Raw genomic sequence first — 21,820 nt, 5'->3', positions numbered from 1 at the left:
TTTTTTATGCAGGAAAGGCGAAAAATGAGCCCGGGACTCGAACCACGAAGCTCTCGAATATGCGCCGATCGTGCTGACCACTACACCACGAAGGCATACGAAGGCGGGAGAAATACTCTACAGTGTTATAGACAAAGTATGAAATGCTGGCATTCTATAGAATACCTAAAATTTCTAGAATGCCTGGTGTTTTTTGGGCCAAATATATATTGGAATTATTATATTATATTATTATATATGAGAATTATTATACTATATTTTACTTAAAGGCATTAAATAAAATAATCTTTATTTTTTTCCAAAAACTTTTATTCAAAATATGTAAAAAGGAATTACTGAGATGATCTTGGTACATCGCGATCAATTTGCATTCTCTATCTGGCTGAGTCTGGAAATCAATAAGATCTACCTGACAACGGAAATTAAATTCAGAAAAAATCATAGGTTTCCCAACAATGCCTTTTTTAGTACTTTTTTTTTCCTAGCAGGGCTCACAAAAGATGATGTGCAGCTCATTATCATTCCATGTTCTGTGTTTGGTTGGAAGATATTTCAACATTCTGTCACGTTCACCGAATCCAACAGCCAAATGAGTTTCAAGAACTACGCGAAATAATTCAGTGTCCGTGACGTCATACTATATAATACTGAAACCTTCTTTAACAGTCTAAATGAGTTTACTTTTAAGATATAATAACACGCCGAACAAATATTAATTTAGAAGTCAAACAACAAAAATCAATGTTATATTTTCAAATTTTCACAGGACTATTTTCGATGGTTGTACCGAACCATCATCCTCAGCTGCAAAAGCACAAAATGAGTTTACTTTTGTTTTCTACTAATAATATTAAAACACAGCGATTCAGCAACCGTTAGTTCCGTGGTTTCTTAGTAGTTATTTTGGCTTTATTACATCATTTATTAACTTCTGGTGTAGTTTCGGGTTATTCGAAACGAATCTGATATATATTTCATGCTTTGCTGTTTGTCATTTGGCATTCTATAGAATACCAAGGCAATGTGTAAAATGTTTCATACATTAGCCGGCCAGTTTTCGGCATTCTATAAAATGTTTAGGTATTCTACAGAAAGCCGGATTTCCTACTTGGCCGATAACAAATACAAGCCGTTTATTGAGTGCGAAAGAAGGTTTTAATGTTCGCCTATAAGACACTGAAAATTGGAAAGACCAGCAGGGCTCATGAAACCGCTGAACCCCGATATATTTGATCTTGATATTATGAGGCAATGTAAGTTGATTGCATTGAAGGAGGATGTTCAAGTAAAGTCTTATTTAAAGTGCAGGTGTATGCTATGTTTTAGAATTTAAAAGTCGTCAAAGATATATCCCAAAATGAAAGTTGTTACCAACAACATTATTGACTTTTCTCTCATCTAATCTTGTCGGAGCAGACTTTGGTCAAGTTAAAAATTTACTTTGAAAAGCAAGAAACGGTTTGAACGACGTAATTTAAGCCATTTTATGCCAAATACTTAAAAAACGTTGCATCAGTAACATCAAGCATCACATTAATTAAAATCGAACTTTTGTGCAAATAAATTTTTTCAATTTGTTTTATAAAAACATGTTTGTATTAGTATTTTAAAAACGAGAACTATAATACAAAAAATAATAAACGTATAAATCTTTAAAAAACGTCTGAGAGGTTTCAGATTTTATATTACGCCCTTTTTACTTCGGAAGTATTGTAATCGCGAAAAGTTTCAGGCAACATATTTCAACGAAAATATCCATTTTGACCGCTATCGAATGCAATTTAACGATGTTTTTGCGTCATATCTGTGCGTAAAGACAGAATAAAATACTCTTTTCCTTCAAAAAAAATTATAAAACTGCTTTAAAATAAATTCTGAAGAGAATTTTTCGTGGCGTCTGTACGAACGTATGTACGTACGTATCTCGCATAACTCAAAAACGAGTAGCCTCAGAACGTTGAAATTTTGTATATAGGACTGCTATAACATGTAGATGTGCACCTCGTATTTTGGTTGCAATCAGCAGCACCAAACGAATGCAATTTAATTTATCAATAATATATAAATATAATTTAATCAATAATATATAAATATATTTATATATATATACACTCTGTTAAGCCGGCTCAGTGATCTCAGTTTCTTTACTCTTATATGTTTGTAAATTGTACGTTTTTTGCTTTAAAAATGATTGAATTATGTTGTTTTTATCTTCCGGTTAAGGATTTTATGCCTTTAGTAAATCTGTGTGCAATATTTTTAGAATTATCAGCAATTTCAAAGTTGTTTAATTGCCGCTAAGGCTGTTTTTAATGGCGGCCATTCATGTTTACATTTGAAACAGGAGACTAGTGGATTTGTTGCCAATCCCGAGAAACTTAGCTTCGCAACAACAAAGATAACGCATTCATTTATTATTGCCAATTAAATCATGCTTAATTCTTTCTGGAATTTTTTCGAGGAAATAAGCGTTTGAAATTTACTTCGTAATTTTTAATATAGATATTTTGAGTTTTTATGTATTTTTGCCTTCTCATGAAGTGAGAACTGAATGAATTAAATGAGAAATACTCAACCGTCTGTGAAAAACTGTTTCTTTTTTGTTTTGTTTGCTTAATTTCTTTTATACATAGTTCTAGCTTTATTATAGTATTTGAATAGAACATGTGGCAACGATTCAATAATTATTTAAATGATATACATTTTGTGCATTCTGAGTTATAATATGAATGAAATATAATACTGTTAAGTAAACCTAGCGCCAGAGTGTCGCTGTGGTAAACAAAGTGAATTTTAAAGAATGCATTTATTCTATTGTGGTTTATGCGCTGTCAGCGAAGTAGGTTTAATTGAATCTAATAAGTTTAAATCAAATGCAAGAAAAAATGCGTATAATTTAATATTCCGTACAAGGAAGTCATGTGGTGTACACATAAGATTTTTTTTTTTTTTTCCCATTTACAAACACATAAATATTTCGACAGCATTTGGGCTAACGCCTCCTCGGGCTAAAAATATTTAAAACAGCACATCTTTAGAATGTTCGATAGGCAGTCTCGCGTTCTGGAGATAAAAATGTTTTATTCCGTACAGTGTTGTGACTGCTCGCTTTGAAATCATTATAATAATAATCAATAATTAAATCAATCATTCGCTAAAGTTTTACAAAATAGGAAATATATAATAAAATAATTTCAAAATTCGAGCTTCCAGGTGCCTATGTTCGGATGCATTATTCAAAATTGGATGGCTCTAGGTCAGAGGGGCCCACCAGCGGCCGAGCGGTAAAGTCGCTGAACACTGGTAGTTCGGTCCGAAGTTCGAATCCCGCTAACGGGCTGGCTGCTTGGGCGTTTTCGTGGTTTTCCCCATGTGTAACGTGTATACAAGCCAGTTTCCCTTAGAAAGTCCTCCACGAAGGCATCCCTTCCCTTAGGCATATAGCTCTAGTGTGCTTTGCCATAATTAAGTAAACCAAACCAAAAGCCAAACTAGGTAAGCGGTTGCCAACCGGTGGTCCAGTGGTCCGTGAAAACTTTTTGTTGTTAAAATTGGGATATTATTTATATTTTTATGAAGATTCAGTTTAAAAAATAACGAGTAACAAAACCTATCATGAAATATGGATTACACTTTTTTAATTTTAGTTACTACGTTTAGCGAAATTTCTTCTGAATTTAGCAACTTTTTAGCTACTTTTTGCAGGTGTATTTAGCGACATTTGAAAGTGAGAGTTGGCATCCATGAATATGCTGCTCTTATCGAAATGGAATTCTCTTTCCTTTGGAATTACAAACATATGCTATTGCAGTCGTTAATAACACAGTTTTTCTCCGTGTCAATAGGCAAGTTGATGGATTTTTATGAGAACCATCTGCATTCTTGTTTATAATTGCATCACTGGAATTTTCCGTTTTTGTTTTGTCTAGCTGTTGATCGATGGCGGCATTGCGATGATTATTATGTTTGCAATGTAAACGATGATTATTATGTTTATAGTAATTAAAACTTGGCGGCATAACACTTTCAGTTTATTGATATTGCTTTGCGTTTGCCGGTTTGTTCTTGCTTTTCGTAAAATTCTTTTTCAGTGATATAAAAATGTGAAGCTTTTTGTACAAGAAAGTAAGATTTTTGTACTTTTCGTATAATTGTTCAATGTGAAAGAAATGTGTGTATCAGTGAGATATTAACAGTGTTTTAATTGTCACTCATAATCAGGGGCGTGGCCTGAATTTCCATTAAGCTGAACACCAACTGTTTCGAAAATTATATTAACAAGTGAAAATTAGAATTACATGTATTGGAAAGTTGAATATTGTTTTTGAGTATTAATATGTTGTTTTTAAAGTCTGATTTAAAGGGGTTTTTTTTAAATTCATATTAGTGGTCCGCCAAATATAAAATTATATATGTAGTGGTTTGTGAAGCTCTAAGGGTTGACGACCGCTGCTCTAGGTGCTATTGTTTTTTCACAATGCCAGAAATGTACATACATTCATGCAGATTCTTCATTATTTAATTTCTTTAAATATAATACAAGGCGATAATATTTGGTGGCAACAATCTGAAAAGTGATTCAACGCTTCAGTAATTCGACGCAAAAAATGCCGTTTCGGAACTGATAGCACAAAGGGGCTTCTAGGCTAAGCGCCTTTGTGCTAATAAACCTTTTTTTTTTCCCAAAAAAAAAAAAACATTTGTTGATATTTTTAGTCTAATTGCTATGTTTAAGTTATTTATATGCAATTATTTGTATTATGATTATACTGAATGCTGTTCATTAGATGAAAATGCAAAGGGGTTGATGAAAAAAAAAATTTGGGAAATCCTCGGTTTAAAGTAATAAAATTACACTACAAACAATTTTTCGATTATATTGCGGATATTATCTTGCGATAGTTTCGGCAAACAATGGTCATTTTCAGCTAAGTATTATTTCCTCTCCTTTGAATTTTAGTTCATTTAATATCTTCTTTGATATTACTTGCGTTAAAGATTGAATATCTCCCTCTCTTCAGATTAGTTTTTTATTATTTAGAAAGCGAGATCCTATGATAATTTTTGATAGAATCTTTTTTACACTACTTAAAAAGAAAATTAAAAAAAAAACTTTTTAATGATGAACCAAGCACTCTTAGTAATAGTACGCATATAAAGTAGCTGCAAAAATAGAAAACATCAAGGTCAAAATAAATGGATATCCTAGCTTCACACAGGAGACCTTGACCTGAAAGCGACCTGAACAATTCGATCAGAAAATTATGCAATCTGACATCGCATTTCATCGCCCTCTCTCTTTCAACCGGTTTTTAATAGAACGATTGGAGTCGATCTGAATTTTCATCATAAAAACTTTTCATGCATGTCAAATTTAGTCAGCAATGCACATACACCTGCAAAATTTTTATTTCTCTAATCGTTGCCACAAGGAAATATCTTCAGAAGAACTGCTTACATCATTGAGGGCCCCGGAGAAATTTTACGCGACCCGCGAGTAAATTTTCCGTTAATTAGTATGACATAATTAATCATGGCTAGAACTGGAAGAAATGTTTAATATCTCAACGATTTTCAATCCAGTTTTACATAATTTTCATTGCTATTTAAAACAAACGCTTGAGAAATATTAAAATATGCAGTTTAAAAATTTTATTTAAGCCTTTATCACGACTGATAAAGTTGTGATGATGTGAAGTTATTTACGACAGATGTGAAGTTATTTAGACATAGTGATAAATAATTTCACATCTGTTAGGATTGTTGGACTAAAAAAAATTACCAGATAAAGATGTTTTTATGAGACTTACAGATGTTTTTATGAGACTTGAAGATGTTTTTATGAGATATATTTGTGTTTTTGAGAATTACCATCCCCTTTAATTATTTTGCTGTCTCCAGTAGATAAGCAACCATTAAAAACAGATTGTGCTCCCCCTTACTTAAAATTCAGCCTCCTCCGTTTGCTTCTGCTTGCCGCTTACGAATGTGCTGAACGCTATCATTCTAGACAGAAATCTCATTGGCAAGATCAACCAAATGCCAATAAATACCAGGAATAATGAAGGAAAATACTTCTCAATTAGGAAGCAACACGGTAAGAGACTTTAAAAGTTTAAAAAATGTGTAAAATTAGTCTGAATATAAAACTAATTAAATTCTGAAAAACAAATGCCTGGCTCTAACCATCTGAAAACCGTATGGCGTATGTCTGGGCCTAAGCAATATTTTTTTTTTACCATAAAAGTATCAGCTTAGGTTTTCTGTGTAGTCTACGATTTTAAATCTAGCTTTCAGAAAATGTCTTCTTACAAGTACTAGTGTACTAACACAACCATAACCATGATCTTCCATGTTCATTTTAATCATCTGGATGGTATCTACGATTTTTCTGGCTCACTCTTATAAGTTTTATGTCTGTTCAGGGATATCTTATTACGCTTATCTTTGCCTAAATGTTTCGGTGACAATTTTTTATTTAGGAAGCACTTCCGCAGAGAACAAGGTAAATGTAAACATCGCCAACTTTGGCGATAATAGTTCAAACCTGGTAACCTAGCTAATTCATCCTATTCGCTTGTGCGAAGGTTGTCGTTGTTCGCATTTGGAGATTTATATTATTCTTCTCTTATTTATTGTTATTTTTTCTGAATTTTTTAACAACGAATAGATAGAAATATTTTCGCATAATTAAAGAAGTTTTCGTCGAAAGATGCCGGTTCTCGGCTCGTCAGTTCGGGATCAAAGGAAGAAAATATGGCGGGAGGGGTGAATGCTAATTTGTAACATGCTGTTCACGTTATGTTCTTAATTATTAACAGTTGTAAGCACGCAGAACCATGAGGTTTCCAAATCCTAAAATAATTTTAAAATGTATAAAGTTCTAGTTTTATTAACTTAACAATGCTACTGAAGAAAATTTCATTACTGTTGAAGGTTATTTGTATTGTGAAATATATCATGAAAAAGGACAGGTATTTGTTGCAACGTAAAATGCTTTAAGCTGTATGCAAGTAACTTGGAAAAAAAAAAGTACTGAAAACTATGTAAAATGGATGTATTAAAGGTCATGCATTCATTAATTTATTACATGGGCATGGCTCTTACCGAAATACATCAATCAACAGGCTAAGTACTTAATAATGAAAAATGACACTTGTAAAAGAAATATTAGTATTCTATATGAATTAGAGAAAATACATATAAGTATAACGTAAACGTAAGTATAAGAATACTAATTTTTATTTTTTAAATGAATTTCTATTTCCGCCGTTATGCTTAATACACTGTTTTCTGTGCTAACTTGAATTTAATACAAATTTATTTTCGTATATCACGTTTAACCTGTTAGTTTTACATCTACACACTTATTATCTGTGAATTTTTACTACCATTGTCTGCTAACTTGAATTTACATACACTAAAAACCACGTTTACGGCTCGGCTCATCGGAGCTTGGCGAGTAAAAATGCAACGGCGCCAACGGGTTCTTTCCCGAAGCGCCAACGGGTTCTTTCCCGAAGCGCCAACGGGTTCTTTCCCGAAGCGCCAACGGGTTCTCTGCGGATGAAAACCCTTTATTTATTTCATTGTATTGTTATTTATTTTATAAGGTATTTCTCCCGCCTTCCTAGCGTGCCTTCGTGGCTGGTGGTTTTACACGCTGGGCCGGTATTCCAGAGGTCCGTGGTTCGATTTCCGGCGAAGGCGTTGCTATTTTTTCATATCTCCGGCCTAAAAAAATTCCTAATGTCTCTACAATTTATTTTAAAAACAGTTTCAATCTGAACAGAAACGTCCAGCTTTTAGCGATATTTTTTCTTTCAGATCAGTATCTTTTAGTAATAGCCTGATTTGTCCTCTTAATTTTTCATTCAAATCTTTCTTCTCACTCGTTTGAGTTATCAGACAAATTTAGTAAAACTACAATTAATGAGTAAGTCATCTAACGATTACAACAAATATGTAAAACTTAAAGAACGACAGCAAATTTAAATGAATGAATAAAATTAATTAAATCTAAGTTTTAAATTTATTATATAAGTGAAGTAACAAAATATTTTAATTGTTAAAATAAAGTCAGCAGTTCTAAACGAAAAAGTACGTAGAATTTTTTTAAATGTAGATTCAAATCATGTTCCCATTGCTGCTTTTAAAATAAGATTAAATAAATCTAATTAATTTAAAATTGAGTTTTCTGAAATAAAACGCAGATACCAAAAATTTGGTAAATTATGCAGACCATGGTAAAAGAAAAAAATCCGTAATATTTTGCATAAAACTGTACATAATAAAAATGTCAAACTTATAGCAACAAAATAAGAATCGATGTACTTTATCATGCAATGTGAAGATTGTAATGTCAATTTTACCACATGCAGTGTATTATAATGATATGCAAAAATTCTATCGTAGACTGTAACAAAAAATGTTTATAGTAATGTAAACTGTATTGTAACAGCATAACGATGCTTTTGACATAATTCTACACTCATGTCCATAAATTAAGGATAATGCAAAATCAGACAAAGGAAGAGTTAGAAGCAAAAGAAATTTGACTTATTTGTAAAGCTTATTTATTACACAAAAGGTAAAGAGCAAAAAAAGATGCTATATGTTTGATATTATTAAAAAAATTAGCGATTTTTTCTCCCTGGAGCAAATTACAAAAAAAAAATCTATTTACAAAAAAACAATATTACATGGTTGGTATGATTGTTAATACACTGTATGTCTCCCAGACGATGCAATACAGTCCGTACAACGCCTAGACATGCACAGTATCAAATTATCGATCTAATCTTGGGGGATATTACACCACTCAAAAAGCAATGCTCTCCGAAGTTCCGGTAGACATGTAGGAGGAGGTTGACGGGCTGCAACTCGTCGGCCAAGCATGCCCCACACGTGCTCTACTGGATTCAAGTCCGGCGAGAATGCTGGCCAGTCCATACGGGTGATATCCTCCGATTGAAGGCATTGGCTTACGATGTTTGCACGTTGAGGACGGGCGCTGTATCCATAAACACAAATTGTGCGCCCATGGCGCCCCGAAACAAACGTACATGTTGTTCCAGAATGACGTCCCGATAGATTTGACTTGTCATGGTTCCAAATTGAACATGCAGGTCAGTTCTGGAATCCAGAATAATTCCACCTCAAACGAGCACTCCTGCACCACCGTAACGGTGTCGTTCAATGATGTTTTCTTGGTGGTAACGGGTATCTGGAGCTCTCCATATGAAAGTCCGGCGAGAATCAGACTGCGAGCTAAACCTGGACTCGTCGGAGAACATCACACAAGCCCACTGTTGCGGTGTCCACAATGCTTGCTCTCTACTCCAGGCTAACCGCAGGCGACAGTGATTTGCAGTAAGTGGAACGCATCTGACAGGTCTACGAGCATATATACCAATCTGCCCTAAGCGTCTGTACACGGTCTGCCTTGAAATTGTCGTACCAGTGGCTGAAGAGAGCTGACGAGACAGGTCTGAGGCTGTGCTCCGCCTGATTCTTTTGGCAGTAACTGCCAAATACCGGTCCTTATTTGGCGTTGTAACTCTGGGGCGACCTGTGCTGTAACGTCTACTCACATTACCATCATCTTGGAATCGTTGCCAAAGCCTGGAGATGATACTCTGTGCAATTCCAAGTTGTCTGATACTTCCAGTTGGATACGCCCACATTCCAGACGGCCGATAATTCTACCACGTAAAAAATCATCCAAATGCGTCCTTTGTGTCATAACTATTCGGTTATTGCACTGGAATGCTTATAAAGCGCTTGCGAACAATTTTACTTCTTTGCCTGCATTCCTTATATACCACTCTTTTACACTCTCGTCACTGTGAAGTACCATCGGTGTCATCTGGTTGCTTCCTGAAATTTGCATATGATTGTTGAAGATGTGTGTAGTGATTTTAGAGGTGATATATTTAATTTCGAGTTCGATTTCCACGTGACTCCGAATTATCCTTAATTTATGGACATGAGTGTAATATAAGGTATAATACAAATAATGCTAATAGTACATAGCGTGGTTTGTACTGAAAAATATAAAAGATAAGCAAAGTAGCTATCATGTAAATACAAATATTGGTCATATGTACATCACGTGCTTCATGTATTATGTAAAAAATTCAGACTCGGATAATAGATAAATTTCGCACGCATATCGAGTTGCCTGAACTGTCACTGTTCACCACGATCAATAGACAGATAAAGTTATGCTCTTCCCAATGTTCGAGTTGGGGAATTCACTTGACTTATAGAAGTGCGATAAATTGAAGGCACAAAGGAAGTAGTAAGTACCGTTGTTTTTCAGCAGATAAGTCAGTGACGTCATACAGTCAAAAGAGAGTTTAAAAGAGCAAACCCTGTATTACAGTAACTTTGCCACAAAAAAAGTTTCCTTTGATGTAGATAGTTAAACCTGGGAAAAACACCTATCGCTACAAGTAAAATTCCAGATGTCCTCCGCACTTCTGCCTACACTTGCTTACTCATATGCAAACCTATTAATAACTATGTAGAGACATTAGGTTTTTTTTTTCGGAGGGAAGCAAAAAAGATGAAAAATGAGCAACACCTTCGTCGGGAATCGAACCACGGTCATCTGGAATACGCGCCCAGCGTGCAGACCACCACACCACGAAGGTATGCCAAGAATGCGGGAGAAATATCGGTACTTTCCGTTTTGCCGGCGCAGGCGATAAAGTCGTCAATAATGGTGTAACTGATACCAAACGGAATTCCTCGCTGGTAACCTTTTACGCATGGTTTTCAAAACAAGTCCAGCCATTTCGTATCGTATTATTTGGACGCATTTGGATAAAGTAGAGTGATTGTTTCTTTCAATACTGGCATACAATTATACTGAATTTTTACAAGATAGTTCAATATTATGCCCTAAGGCCCTTCGCTGTAATTAAATGAATTAGGATGCAATCACACCGCTCACCAGAAGGCGAAAATATAGAAAAGGCAAAATCAAGGATTCAGTTCATCAATTCTTGTTGAAATTCACTAGTGAAGTAAAGCACTGCGGTTTTACATAATTTCTGAGTAAGCTAATCGTACAAATTGAAATAACTCTTGCAATTAAACTTGTATTCCAAATTAAGATTTAACTTGAAATTGATGTAGATAATTAGATTTTTGTAGCCTAGTTTACGTGAGATGAGATTACTTGAGGTCATGTGATACGAACCGGCGAATCAGGATGTTGAACCATGAACGCGCAGTAAATTCTTAAATTAATGTCTTTATACAAATTTATTATCTTTATTTATTGGTTTTTTACAAAATTTGAAACGATATTAAAATGTTTATGCCTTCAAAATAAAATTTCTTAGAACTAACATTTGTTAACATTTTTTATGTGTATACTGCATGTTGTCGCCAATAACGTCTGCTTGGCGAAAGTTGCGCCGGCGAAATGGAAAAATACCGAAATATCTTGTAGCTATACTGCAGGAAATGGAATTGCAACCAGTTATGGTTAGCAGTATGGTTATTTTAGTTTGTAACCAATTATGGAATTGCAACCAATTACGGTTTACAAAAGCCGGAGATACTGATTGCGATGCCTAAGCTTCAACATGGATGGTTTTGTTAGTTTCTGGGTTTCAAATTCCAAGCAATGTCAGGTACAACATAGAGCACATTCTAATTCACCTACTATAATGATCTACAGTATGATTAGTACATGTCTAACATGTACGTTTATAGTAAAAAGTGTTCCGCTTAGTCTCAGCAGTCCCCACCATGCACCTTCTTTCCATGTTCTGGTCCTTACTTCAATGTTCTTCGTTTCGTGGCCAATCCCCGGAGGACACAGTACTAAGCTCTTTATTTATATTTATTCATGTATTTTTTTAATTCTATCGACGGGATCTATCGACGGGTTAGGCTGAAAAGCACCTAACCCAGTGGGCCAGCTGTTCCGTCGGTGGTGAAAAGAAAGTATCATTAGTACTACAATGATACTAGTGCTAATGGTACTCTAATACAGAAGTAACCAAAAAGTACAGTTATTTTTGAAAGAAGTGCTTCTGCTTCCCAAATCTCAAGTAACATCGTACAGCAAATACACTAATATTTGCGTTTCCCATTGTTAACGTTTATATTTACCTTTCTCTGTTCTTTACGGATTTCGTTGTTTATAGTAGGATTTCAGATATTTTCTGACTGCGTAATTTGCGTGCATATTATTTAACTGCGTGGAAGCGCTTACAAAATCACGAGTCAACGCCACTTAAATCACATGACCAACAGTGATGTAATCCTTAAGCGAAGCGTCTGGACGTTCATAATTTGTAGGAGATGCACGTAACCGTAATACCACGTGATATTTTGTCGTCTCTCGGAATACGTAAAACCAACTTAGTGCAAACAAAACTGGATATTTTCTGTTTGATATAGAAGACAGGTTTTGATATTCGTTTGTAACGTTCAGAATAATAATTCTTCAGAGAATAAGTCAGACGTTGCACAGTAAAAGAAAATCTGCAAATAAAGTAAGGTGAAGATAAGGTAACGTAAATGAAAAGGAATAAAATTCTCTAAGCTTTAAGATTTTCATTGGCGCCTGCATTTTCTTCTATTTAAATAGACAAGAATTACTCATCCTTTGAAGCGTTCTGTCAGTTTATATTTAAATGTAAGAACAGGAGTATATTTTTCGCAATATATCGGCCATATCTCAAAAATAAATAAATAATAAGCATTCTGGTGAGCACTTAAGATCGAAACGTAAAATACACTGGTTCGGCATATTAGTGGAAGCTTATTTCAAAATTTTCCTTGAGGAAAAGAAAACCAAGCATCATCAAAAAATTATAATCGTGTATCAAAACACCGCTTCCAAAAGTCTAAATTAAGCAACAGCGTGATTAGAAAACATGTGCTGACCGGTCGACTGTTTACAACGAAAAGGAATTTCGCAGAAAACACTTTTATTTTTATAAAAATTTGTTTCATTTCGCCTTTATCACATAAAATTTGATGTCAAAATAAAAGTTCTGCAAAATTTTACTATAATACATATGTTACGGTGAAATACCGAAATCTGGAGAATGTCGACTTTCACCGTGAATGTCAACATTCACATAGTCTCTTGGTGTATGCCCGAAATATTTTCCAAATACTCTTTTTTCTGACTTACACTGGTCAATGTCGACATTCACCATGTACTAATGGTGAATGTTGAACATATAACAATATTATATTTTCTTCTCCGTAATTCAGTCGCCAATAAACGCACTTGAAACTTGAAATAAGAACTTAAGAACATGAGAACCTAAAACACACAATACATTTAAAATTACATTCAAAATGAGAAAGGAAAATAATAGAAGTTAAAAACTTACTTAATTATACAGTACGTTCTAAATGAGAAAATAAGATAACAGTAATAAAAAACTTGCTAAATTATGTGATTCAAATCTTATTTATTGCAACAACTTAAATTATTATGGCACTTTATGACCTCTCTTTTCGACTTACACCAGAGCATATCTGTGATTGTCGACATACACCCGTGAGGGTCCGAATGTACAAGAATGTAATGCAATATTCGATCTTTCACCGACGTATTTGGTGAATGTTGACATTCTCCGGTGAAAATCGACATTCTCCAATTTCGGTCTTTCACGGTAACACATATAAATTACTCTGAGATATTGCTCAAAATGTAAAACATTTTCAATGGAAATAAATTTTAAAAAAGTTTCCTATTCTGTTAATTTTATGGTGTTGGTGTATTTAATTATGGCAAAGCACACCAGGGCTATCTGCCTAAGGGAAGGGATGCCTTCGTGCAGGACTTTCTAAGGGAAACTGGCTCGTATACACGTTACACATGGGGAAAACCACGAAAACACCCATGCAGCCAGCCATTTCGCGGGATTCGAACCTCAAACCGAACTATCAGTATTCAGCGACTTTACTGCTCGTCCGCTGGTGTGCGTTAATTTTATGAATTGAGAAAGTAAATATTTTTCAGTTTTATAACCCCGTGACTGAAATGCTTCGCCACATATCAAATTTTAAATATTTACCCGATTTACTTGAAGGCCACATGTAAGTAATGTGCTTCCAAAACTAAGCACTTAACAGTAAAACTAGTTAAATAAAAAATAATTACAGTGTGCTGACCACTACACCACGAATATAGAAATTAAAAAATAATTATAGTACATGGAAATTATCTAGAACGAGAATGAAGATGAAAAACTAGACGTCTGAGAAAAGGGGAAATAATCTTCAAAGAAACTGATAAAGGAAGACGGTTTAACCATTAGTCAGATATTTTAGGTAACTGCACATCCTATACATGCTTACAATGCAGCTGAAACCAAGCAAAAAAGAACAATTCATTCGTATTTCCTATCAGCATTATTATTCATATATAGTGTCTTATTTTTATCACAGACTGAATCTGAATGATTATTTTCGAGAATTTTAGATTTTCTGTGATGTCGCGAATATTAGATAAATCCACAAATTTCATATATTTTCTAATTATCGTCAATTTCCTCGTGCAACTTTTAGATTATTTTTTCACATTTTATTATCCATAAGCTCGTTTTCATTAGAGTTTATCTGAAAAAAAAAATGCAACGCAAAATATTCTAGAGCAGCGATTATTCTCAAACGATGGTACGCATACCATTGGTGGTACGCAAGAACAGACTAGGTGGTACGCAAAGAAACTGAGTATTTTTAACCATGAAATTCAAAAATCTCGTGGGAAAAAAATAACAGTTGATATAAATTCCCTGTGATCGAACTCTACTAAATTTCCTGTACTCGAACTCTAACTGACGATTTAAAAACTAACACTTGTTAACTTTTGGCTGAACCGAAAAAAAAAAAAAAAAAATTTAAAGGCATTTTAAATAAAGCTATTAAATTTGTATCATCTTTTTGCAGAATCTATTTGATTGAACAAGGATTTTCTTCGATGTTATATTTGAAAAACAAATACAGAAGAAAATTAAAAGTGGATCCTAATTTACGGTTATAAGGTATTTCCCACACTTTCCTAGCGTGCCTTCGTGGTGCAGTGGTTCTGCACGCTGGGCCGGTATTCCAGAGATCCGTGGTTCGATTCCCGGCGAAAGCGGTTGCTAATTTTTCATCTTTCCTGCTTCCAAAGTATACCTAATGACTCTACAAGTGGCGCCCGAACTAAAAGTGTTGTGGATGATGATTCTCCGCACCCAGGATTTGGCGACTAGGTCCCCTAAAATCCTAGTCGCCCTTTAAAAAGGGGAGTATATAAGGTATTTCTCCCACTTCCCTAGCGAGCCTTCGTGGTGTAACGGTAGCACGCTGGGCCGGTATTCCAGAGGTCCGTGGTTCGATTCCCGGCGAAGGCGATTGCATATTTTTCATCTTTTCTGCTTCCAATCAACGTAATGACTTTACAACACTTGTTAACTTTTGGCTGAACCGAAAAAAAATAAAAACAATTTAAAGGCATTTCAAATAAAGCTATTAGATTTGTATCATCTTTTTGCAAAACCTATTTGATGGAACAAAGATTTTCGTCCATGTTATATTTGAAAAATAAATGCAGAATAAAATTAAAGGTGGATCTTAATTTACGGTTAAAACGAGGTTAAATAAGACCAGACGTAAAGAAATTGTTCTCTCTTAAATAGGCACAAATTTCACACTAAATTTTAGAATGAAAGTATTATAACTTAAAATTTGATAATTAAAATGGTAACCAATTTTTAATCTAATATTTTGATGTGTGCATATTTAATACGAATAGACAACAGGTTATGCAAATGGCAAAAAATCTTTTTTTAATATTTTTATTGAGAAATTGAAAAATAATCACTGTAAAATGTAATGGTGGTACTAAGGTTTTTCAGTTTTTCTTTAGTTAGGTATGCGTTAGTCGAAAGGTTGAGAACCGCTGACCTAGAACGTTACGTGCTAGCTAAAACGTTTAAAAAGGATGCCTGTTGCCACATTTTAAAAGACACATCTTCAAAACTGTAACACCTCGAGTTCAATTATTATGTCGATAAGAACCTTATAAGAGGCATTTAAAAAAGAAAAGAGGCAACTACAAAAAATCTCTTCGTAAATGTACGGACGCCCATTTTATCCTCCTGAAGTCATTAACATAAAATGGAGACAAGTAAAGAGTCTTCAGGTCATATTATCTGTATAAATTTGCATCGTGTTCTGAGAAACGACGTTAATGATTTCTGTGTCTTGACCTTGGCTGATATCACGTGAAAGACTCAGAACATCAAAAAGAAGAGAAGGCAACGGTCTTCGTGGGATAGAGAAGCTCGCAAGGTGAGTCTAGAACCCTCCAGCTCTTTTAAGTTACGTCAGAGTTCGAAACTAGGGAGATTCATGAACACTGTACGTAAGGACTATGATATGGAGTTGTTAAGATATACTGTAATATTCTAATATCCCACAGTTACATAGTAATGCTTTTCTACCCGAAAACAGAAGTTGAAACGACAGAGTTTAAGATAAATATTTTTATAAACATAATGTTAAAATGGTGAAACTCGCATCGGATAGTTACTTTTCACCAACGCGACGGCACTTATATTTAACTACACTTGAGCAAAAGTTTTACGAGCACAGAAATAGAACTTTTCACAAATGCACGTGCAATTCATTACAGCAAAAATTATGAGTTTACAGGAATAGATCACACATTTTTCTTCTCCTTCATGTACTGGACATGTCGCCTAGACGGTATAGTGGTTAGAAGAGCCTACTACGGTACCGAAGGGCCCGAGTTCGAATCCCGGAGAAGACATGTATGTTTGTAAATGTATACGGTCGGTGCGGCATGGCGGTACTCTAAATACGTGGCAGGCTAAAAGTACTTTCGTGTGGATTGGTGGAAGGGAAGAGAAATGGAAAACCATCTGATCCACCCCGGGGTACTTTCCTTCAAAATTAGGGGTGGAAAATAGAAGTCCAACTTCTCTTTGCAATAGGCTCTGGCAACCGTTGTTCCATGTAATATGGGCAAGACAACAACAACAACATGTACTGGACACCTTGAGCATTTTGGCACAATTTGTGCATAATCCTCACTCCGGCAACCATTGTTCCATGTAATATGGACAAGACAACAACAACATGTACCGGACACCTTGAGCATTCTGACACAATTTGTACATAATCCTCACTCTGGCAACCATTGTTCCATGTAATAACAAAACAACAACATGTACCGGACATCTTGAGCATTTTGACACAATTTGTGCATAATCCTCACTCTGGTAACCATGGTTCCATGCAATATGGACAAGACAACAACAACATGTACCGGACACCTTGAGCATTCTGACACAATTTGTACATAATCCTCACTCTGGCAACCATTGTTCCATGTAATAACAAGACAACAACAACATGTACCGGACACCTTGAGCATTTTGACATAATTTGTGCATAATCCTCACTCAGGTAACCATGGTTCCATGCAATATGGACAAGACAACAACAACATGTACCGGACACCTTGAGCATTCTGACACAATTTGTGCATAATCCTGACTCTGGCAACCATTGTTCCATGTAATAACAAGACAACAACACAACATGTAGCGGACATCTTGAGCATTTTGACACAATTTGTGCATAATCCTCACTCTGGCAACCATTGTTCCATGTAATAACAAGACAACAACAACATGTACCGGACACCTTGAGCATTTTGACACAATTTGTGCATAATCCTCTCTCTGGTAACCATGGTTCCATGCAATATGGACAAGACAACAACAACAACATGTACCGGACACCTTGAGCAGTTTGACACAATCTGAGCATAATTCTCAAACGGCTGCTACTACTTTGGTCTGTTTCTTTAAATAGGTATTTCAAGGCCTTGCTGCCTATCCTCATTTGCCATTGCAATGCGTGTTACCATCACCTCACAACACTTGCTTTCTCCACCTCATCTGAGACTCATCAAGTCAGCCTTTATTTACATATTTTTCATGAAGTGAAATACATTAAACCGAAATGGAGTGAGTGGGAGAAAAAAAAAATGATGCGATTCGAACCATCTTTTATGACAAACTGCTTTTCCGACGATAACGACGCAAGGCTGGCTGCAGAAAATAACCTTGAAATTCCTAAAGTAACAGAATGTATTATAGTGCCTTTTCTTCATATAAAAATCTTCAAAACGGAAACATTTCTCACGCGAATAGCTAATTATGATGCATGGTACTTTAGTTTATTTCATCGGCAAGGCAGCTGATCCACTTGGGGATGGTGATTATCAGCCTGTTTAAGCCCTGCCACCCCTTCCTTCATGGTGTCTTCCTTTTTCGCGATTCCTGTTTCCGCAGTTGTCGAAAACGTTCCTGTTTTCGCGAAATCACCATTCTTCATTACCCCCCCCCTTGCCAAAGGGGTTACATAGTGGGAAGGCCGAGTGGACCTTGCTCTCCCGAAATGTAGGAAAGCAAAAAAATTTTAGATTTAAAAAGAAGAATTTTTGAAAGGAATAATTGAAAAATATTTACGGTCTCAGATCTTTGCATGAAGAAAGCTTATTAGCTTCATTAGCATTCCAAAACAAAAAATTCAATTTGTAGAGCCATTATTTTTTAAGCAGGTAAGGTGGAATATGTGCAATGTCCTCACTGAACCTCCCGAATACACGTCAAGTGTGCTTCTAGTTGCGCCATGAAGGTATGCAGAAAGGAGGGAGAAAATACCTTATGTACTCCTCCTTTTAAATCATGACTGAGCATTAGGGACCCCACTCGCCAAATTCTGGTGATGACGAATTATCGTTCACCACCTTTTAGTTCGGGAGCCATTTGTAGCATCATTAATTTATTTATTTTTTTTATTTTTATTTTTTTTTTTTTTTTGAAGCGGAAGATGTGAAAAATGCACAGTGGCCTCTCCGGGACTTGAGCCCTGGACCTCTCGAATATGCGTCGATTATGCTTCCAGTTACATCACGAAGGCATGCGGAAGAATACCTTATATACTCCCCCTTTTAAAGAGCGACTGACAGTGATGCCAAATCTTGCTGGCGACGAATTATCGTCCACCACCTTTTAGTTGAGGCGCGACTGGTGGAGTCACTAGGATTATCGATGCAGGAGACGGGAAAAATGAGCAATGCTCTCGCCGGGATTTCAATTCCGAACCTTCCAAATCGCATCGAGTTTGCTTCCAATGATACCACGAAGGCACTTGAAAATAAGGGAGAAAACACCTTATAAGATTGATGTTTCAATACTATGATATCATTTCCTGAACGTTTTAAACAATAAATCAGTTTCCTGCCACACTCAAAGTATAGTTGGAACACAGCTTATTAACACTTATTGGTTGGTATGGATGGTACGTTGTTTCAGTCTTTTGAAAAATACCATCTGAAAATTCTATCAATCTAATCAATCATTTGAAACTGATAAAGCGAGACATGTACCTTCTACTATCCAAAGTAGCCACTTTCAGACAATAACGTGTATCATGATATTATCAAAACCAGTGAAACTCAGCATTTGCTCCGCATTTTCTACGCCTTAAGGCTTCAAACTGTGAAACAACACGAGCTTCGCTCTGTGACATCCTGTATGTTTCCTTTCAAATAACAATATGCATTAGACGTAGGCAAAACTACACTTTAAAAGGATCAGATAAGAATAGTTCCCTCGCTGAACTGAATTAGTTCTTCTTACGACTCACCGCTCACTGACAATAACTTTAGTGAATAAAATCAAGAATGGGGAGCTAATCAAGAGCAGTGTGCGACGATCGAACCAACAGAGAAAACAATAAAACGAGCGGTGGGACCCGAAGAATAGACTCCATCGAACAGGTACTGACTTTTTAGTTATGAGATTACCTAAAATCTTCTTTTTCCATAGAACTAACAAAAAATTCTAGAATAAAAAAAAACTGTTTAAAACGTTAGTAACTGATAAAAACTAAACTCAGTTTTAACATGGGAAGCGAAACATTCTATCTTCAGTAAAATGGGAAGCAAAACATTCTATCTTCAGTAAAATGGGAATCAAACGTTCCTAACACGCTTCCAACATGAGCTATCATTATGTGAACACCGAAGCCGCTTCGTTTTGTCGAATCACCGATCCTTCGCTAAATAAAGTGAATTGGTGCTTTGACTCAGTTTGGGAACGAATTTCTTATTTTTAATGCATCGTGATACCATCAAAACCCTAAGGTGTGTAAGATTTATCCTAAGTTTTTAACAGTTATCTTTATTTAAAGCTACTTTCCTGTTCCTTTTAATTTCAGCTTACAATTTCCTGCCAGAGTGTGTTTTTAGAATAGCGGTTAATTCAAACGAAGGAAGCTCGGTACTTAAGTCGAAGTTCCACTGACTTCGTTAGAGAGACAGAAATTCTGACTAGTGCGCGGTTGCCTTTTGGCTATACTTTCTCTAAGCTATTACTTTGCTCGGCCGTATTTCAGGCCCTTGATAGTTTCGCCGTTTAGTTAACATTTAGGCGCCAACTCCTTTAGAATTTTGATGGCTTCGGCTATATCTTTTTAGCTAAGCATTAGTTAAGTTTGATTTCTTAGTACTCTTGAGTTCAAGCCCAAGTGGGGGCTTTCTGTACTCCCTAAGACAAAAGCCGTCTGTGAATTCTCATTTTGAGAAATAGAAGATAATTAACCTTTCTTAAGTTTACATTTCTGTTTCCAGAGCTAAAGCAATTATTCGCTTGCCAGTTCTCGAGGTTCCACACACACAGCTATGAGAGAAAAAGTAGGAACCTTATAGGTATTTCACCATATAATGACATTCCTTCAATTATCTTCTAAATCATTCCTTCTTTACAACCAAAGCTGTGTCCCTATTTAAAAAACAATCTATTGATAAAGTGTAGGAGTTCCCCTCTTATCCTGTAGGTTGCCTCATTGTGGCGAGGGCGTGTCAATAGGTGGAATGGGTGAAGAACGTCTGGACAGCATTCTCCTGGTAGGATCACCCAAGGCGTGAAGCCATTCCACTATACCTAGCTAAACACCTAGAGGCAAACGAGCTAAGTCAGTCCTCTACCTCTGGTGCTCAGGTCTTTGGACTTATATGGGCTGCCTTCTGCCCTCCGTCTATGAGTTATGTCAGAGTTAAAAGTCTTTGATGATTTTTTCCTTTAGCAGCTCGTGTTAAAATACAGATTATTATGGGATATTATGAATATTGGTAATCACTTAGATCAAAGATTCCCAATCCCTTCCTTGAGTCAAGCCCTTTTAAAAGAATGGTTCTGCACGGGTCCCTAACTATTTTCTATAAAATACACAGACTGTCAGACTGTGATAATGCACATATATAACTTAAAGATAAGAATCAGCGTGAGAATACGTTCAAGTTTTGACTAAAATGGTTTATTAGATTTACTTGTATTATTATTATTAGTAGTAGTATTACAAATATAAAAAAGCTGATGTGTACACCACATGACTTCCTTGTACGGAATATTAAATTATACGCATTTTTTCTTGCATATAATTTAAACTTATTAGATTGAATTAAACCTACTTCGCCGACACCGCATAAACCACAATAGAATAACTGCATTCTTTAAAATTCACGTTGTTTGCCATAGCGACACTCTGGCGCTAGGTTCACTTAACAGTATTATATTTCGTTCATATTATAACTCAGAATGCACGAAATTTATATCATTTAAATAATTATCTAATCGTTGCCACATGTTCTATTCAAATACTATAATAAAGCTAGAACGATGTATAAAAGAAATTAAGCAAACAAAAACAAAAAAGAAACAGTTTTTCACAGACGACTGAGTATTTCTCA

At 35.4% G+C, this 21,820-nt stretch overlaps 2 protein-coding genes across 2 annotated transcripts in view; one reads left to right on the top strand and one right to left on the bottom strand.

The window, feature by feature from the left end:
• The window catches only part of LOC118204982 (sodium-coupled neutral amino acid transporter 7-like), a 149,023-nt gene that overhangs the window by 90,689 nt on the left and 36,514 nt on the right, over positions 1-21,820 (bottom strand). The window lies entirely within an intron of this gene.
• LOC118186204 (uncharacterized) overlaps positions 5,970-21,820 on the top strand; it is a 98,408-nt gene continuing 82,557 nt past the window's right edge. The window contains exon 1 of the mRNA XM_035356275.2: positions 5,970-6,097. Within this exon, the coding sequence (XP_035212166.1) occupies positions 6,062-6,097 (36 nt within the window). The 5' untranslated portion in view covers positions 5,970-6,061. The remainder of the gene's footprint in view (positions 6,098-21,820) is intronic.

The sequence above is a fragment of the Stegodyphus dumicola genome, chromosome 9 (genome assembly GCF_044657685.1).
Source record: "Stegodyphus dumicola isolate Sdum_Otavi_A_Nest chromosome 9, ASM4465768v1".
Taxonomy (NCBI): Eukaryota; Metazoa; Arthropoda; class Arachnida; order Araneae; family Eresidae; genus Stegodyphus; species Stegodyphus dumicola.
This window is presented reverse-complemented; position numbering and strand designations above follow the sequence as displayed.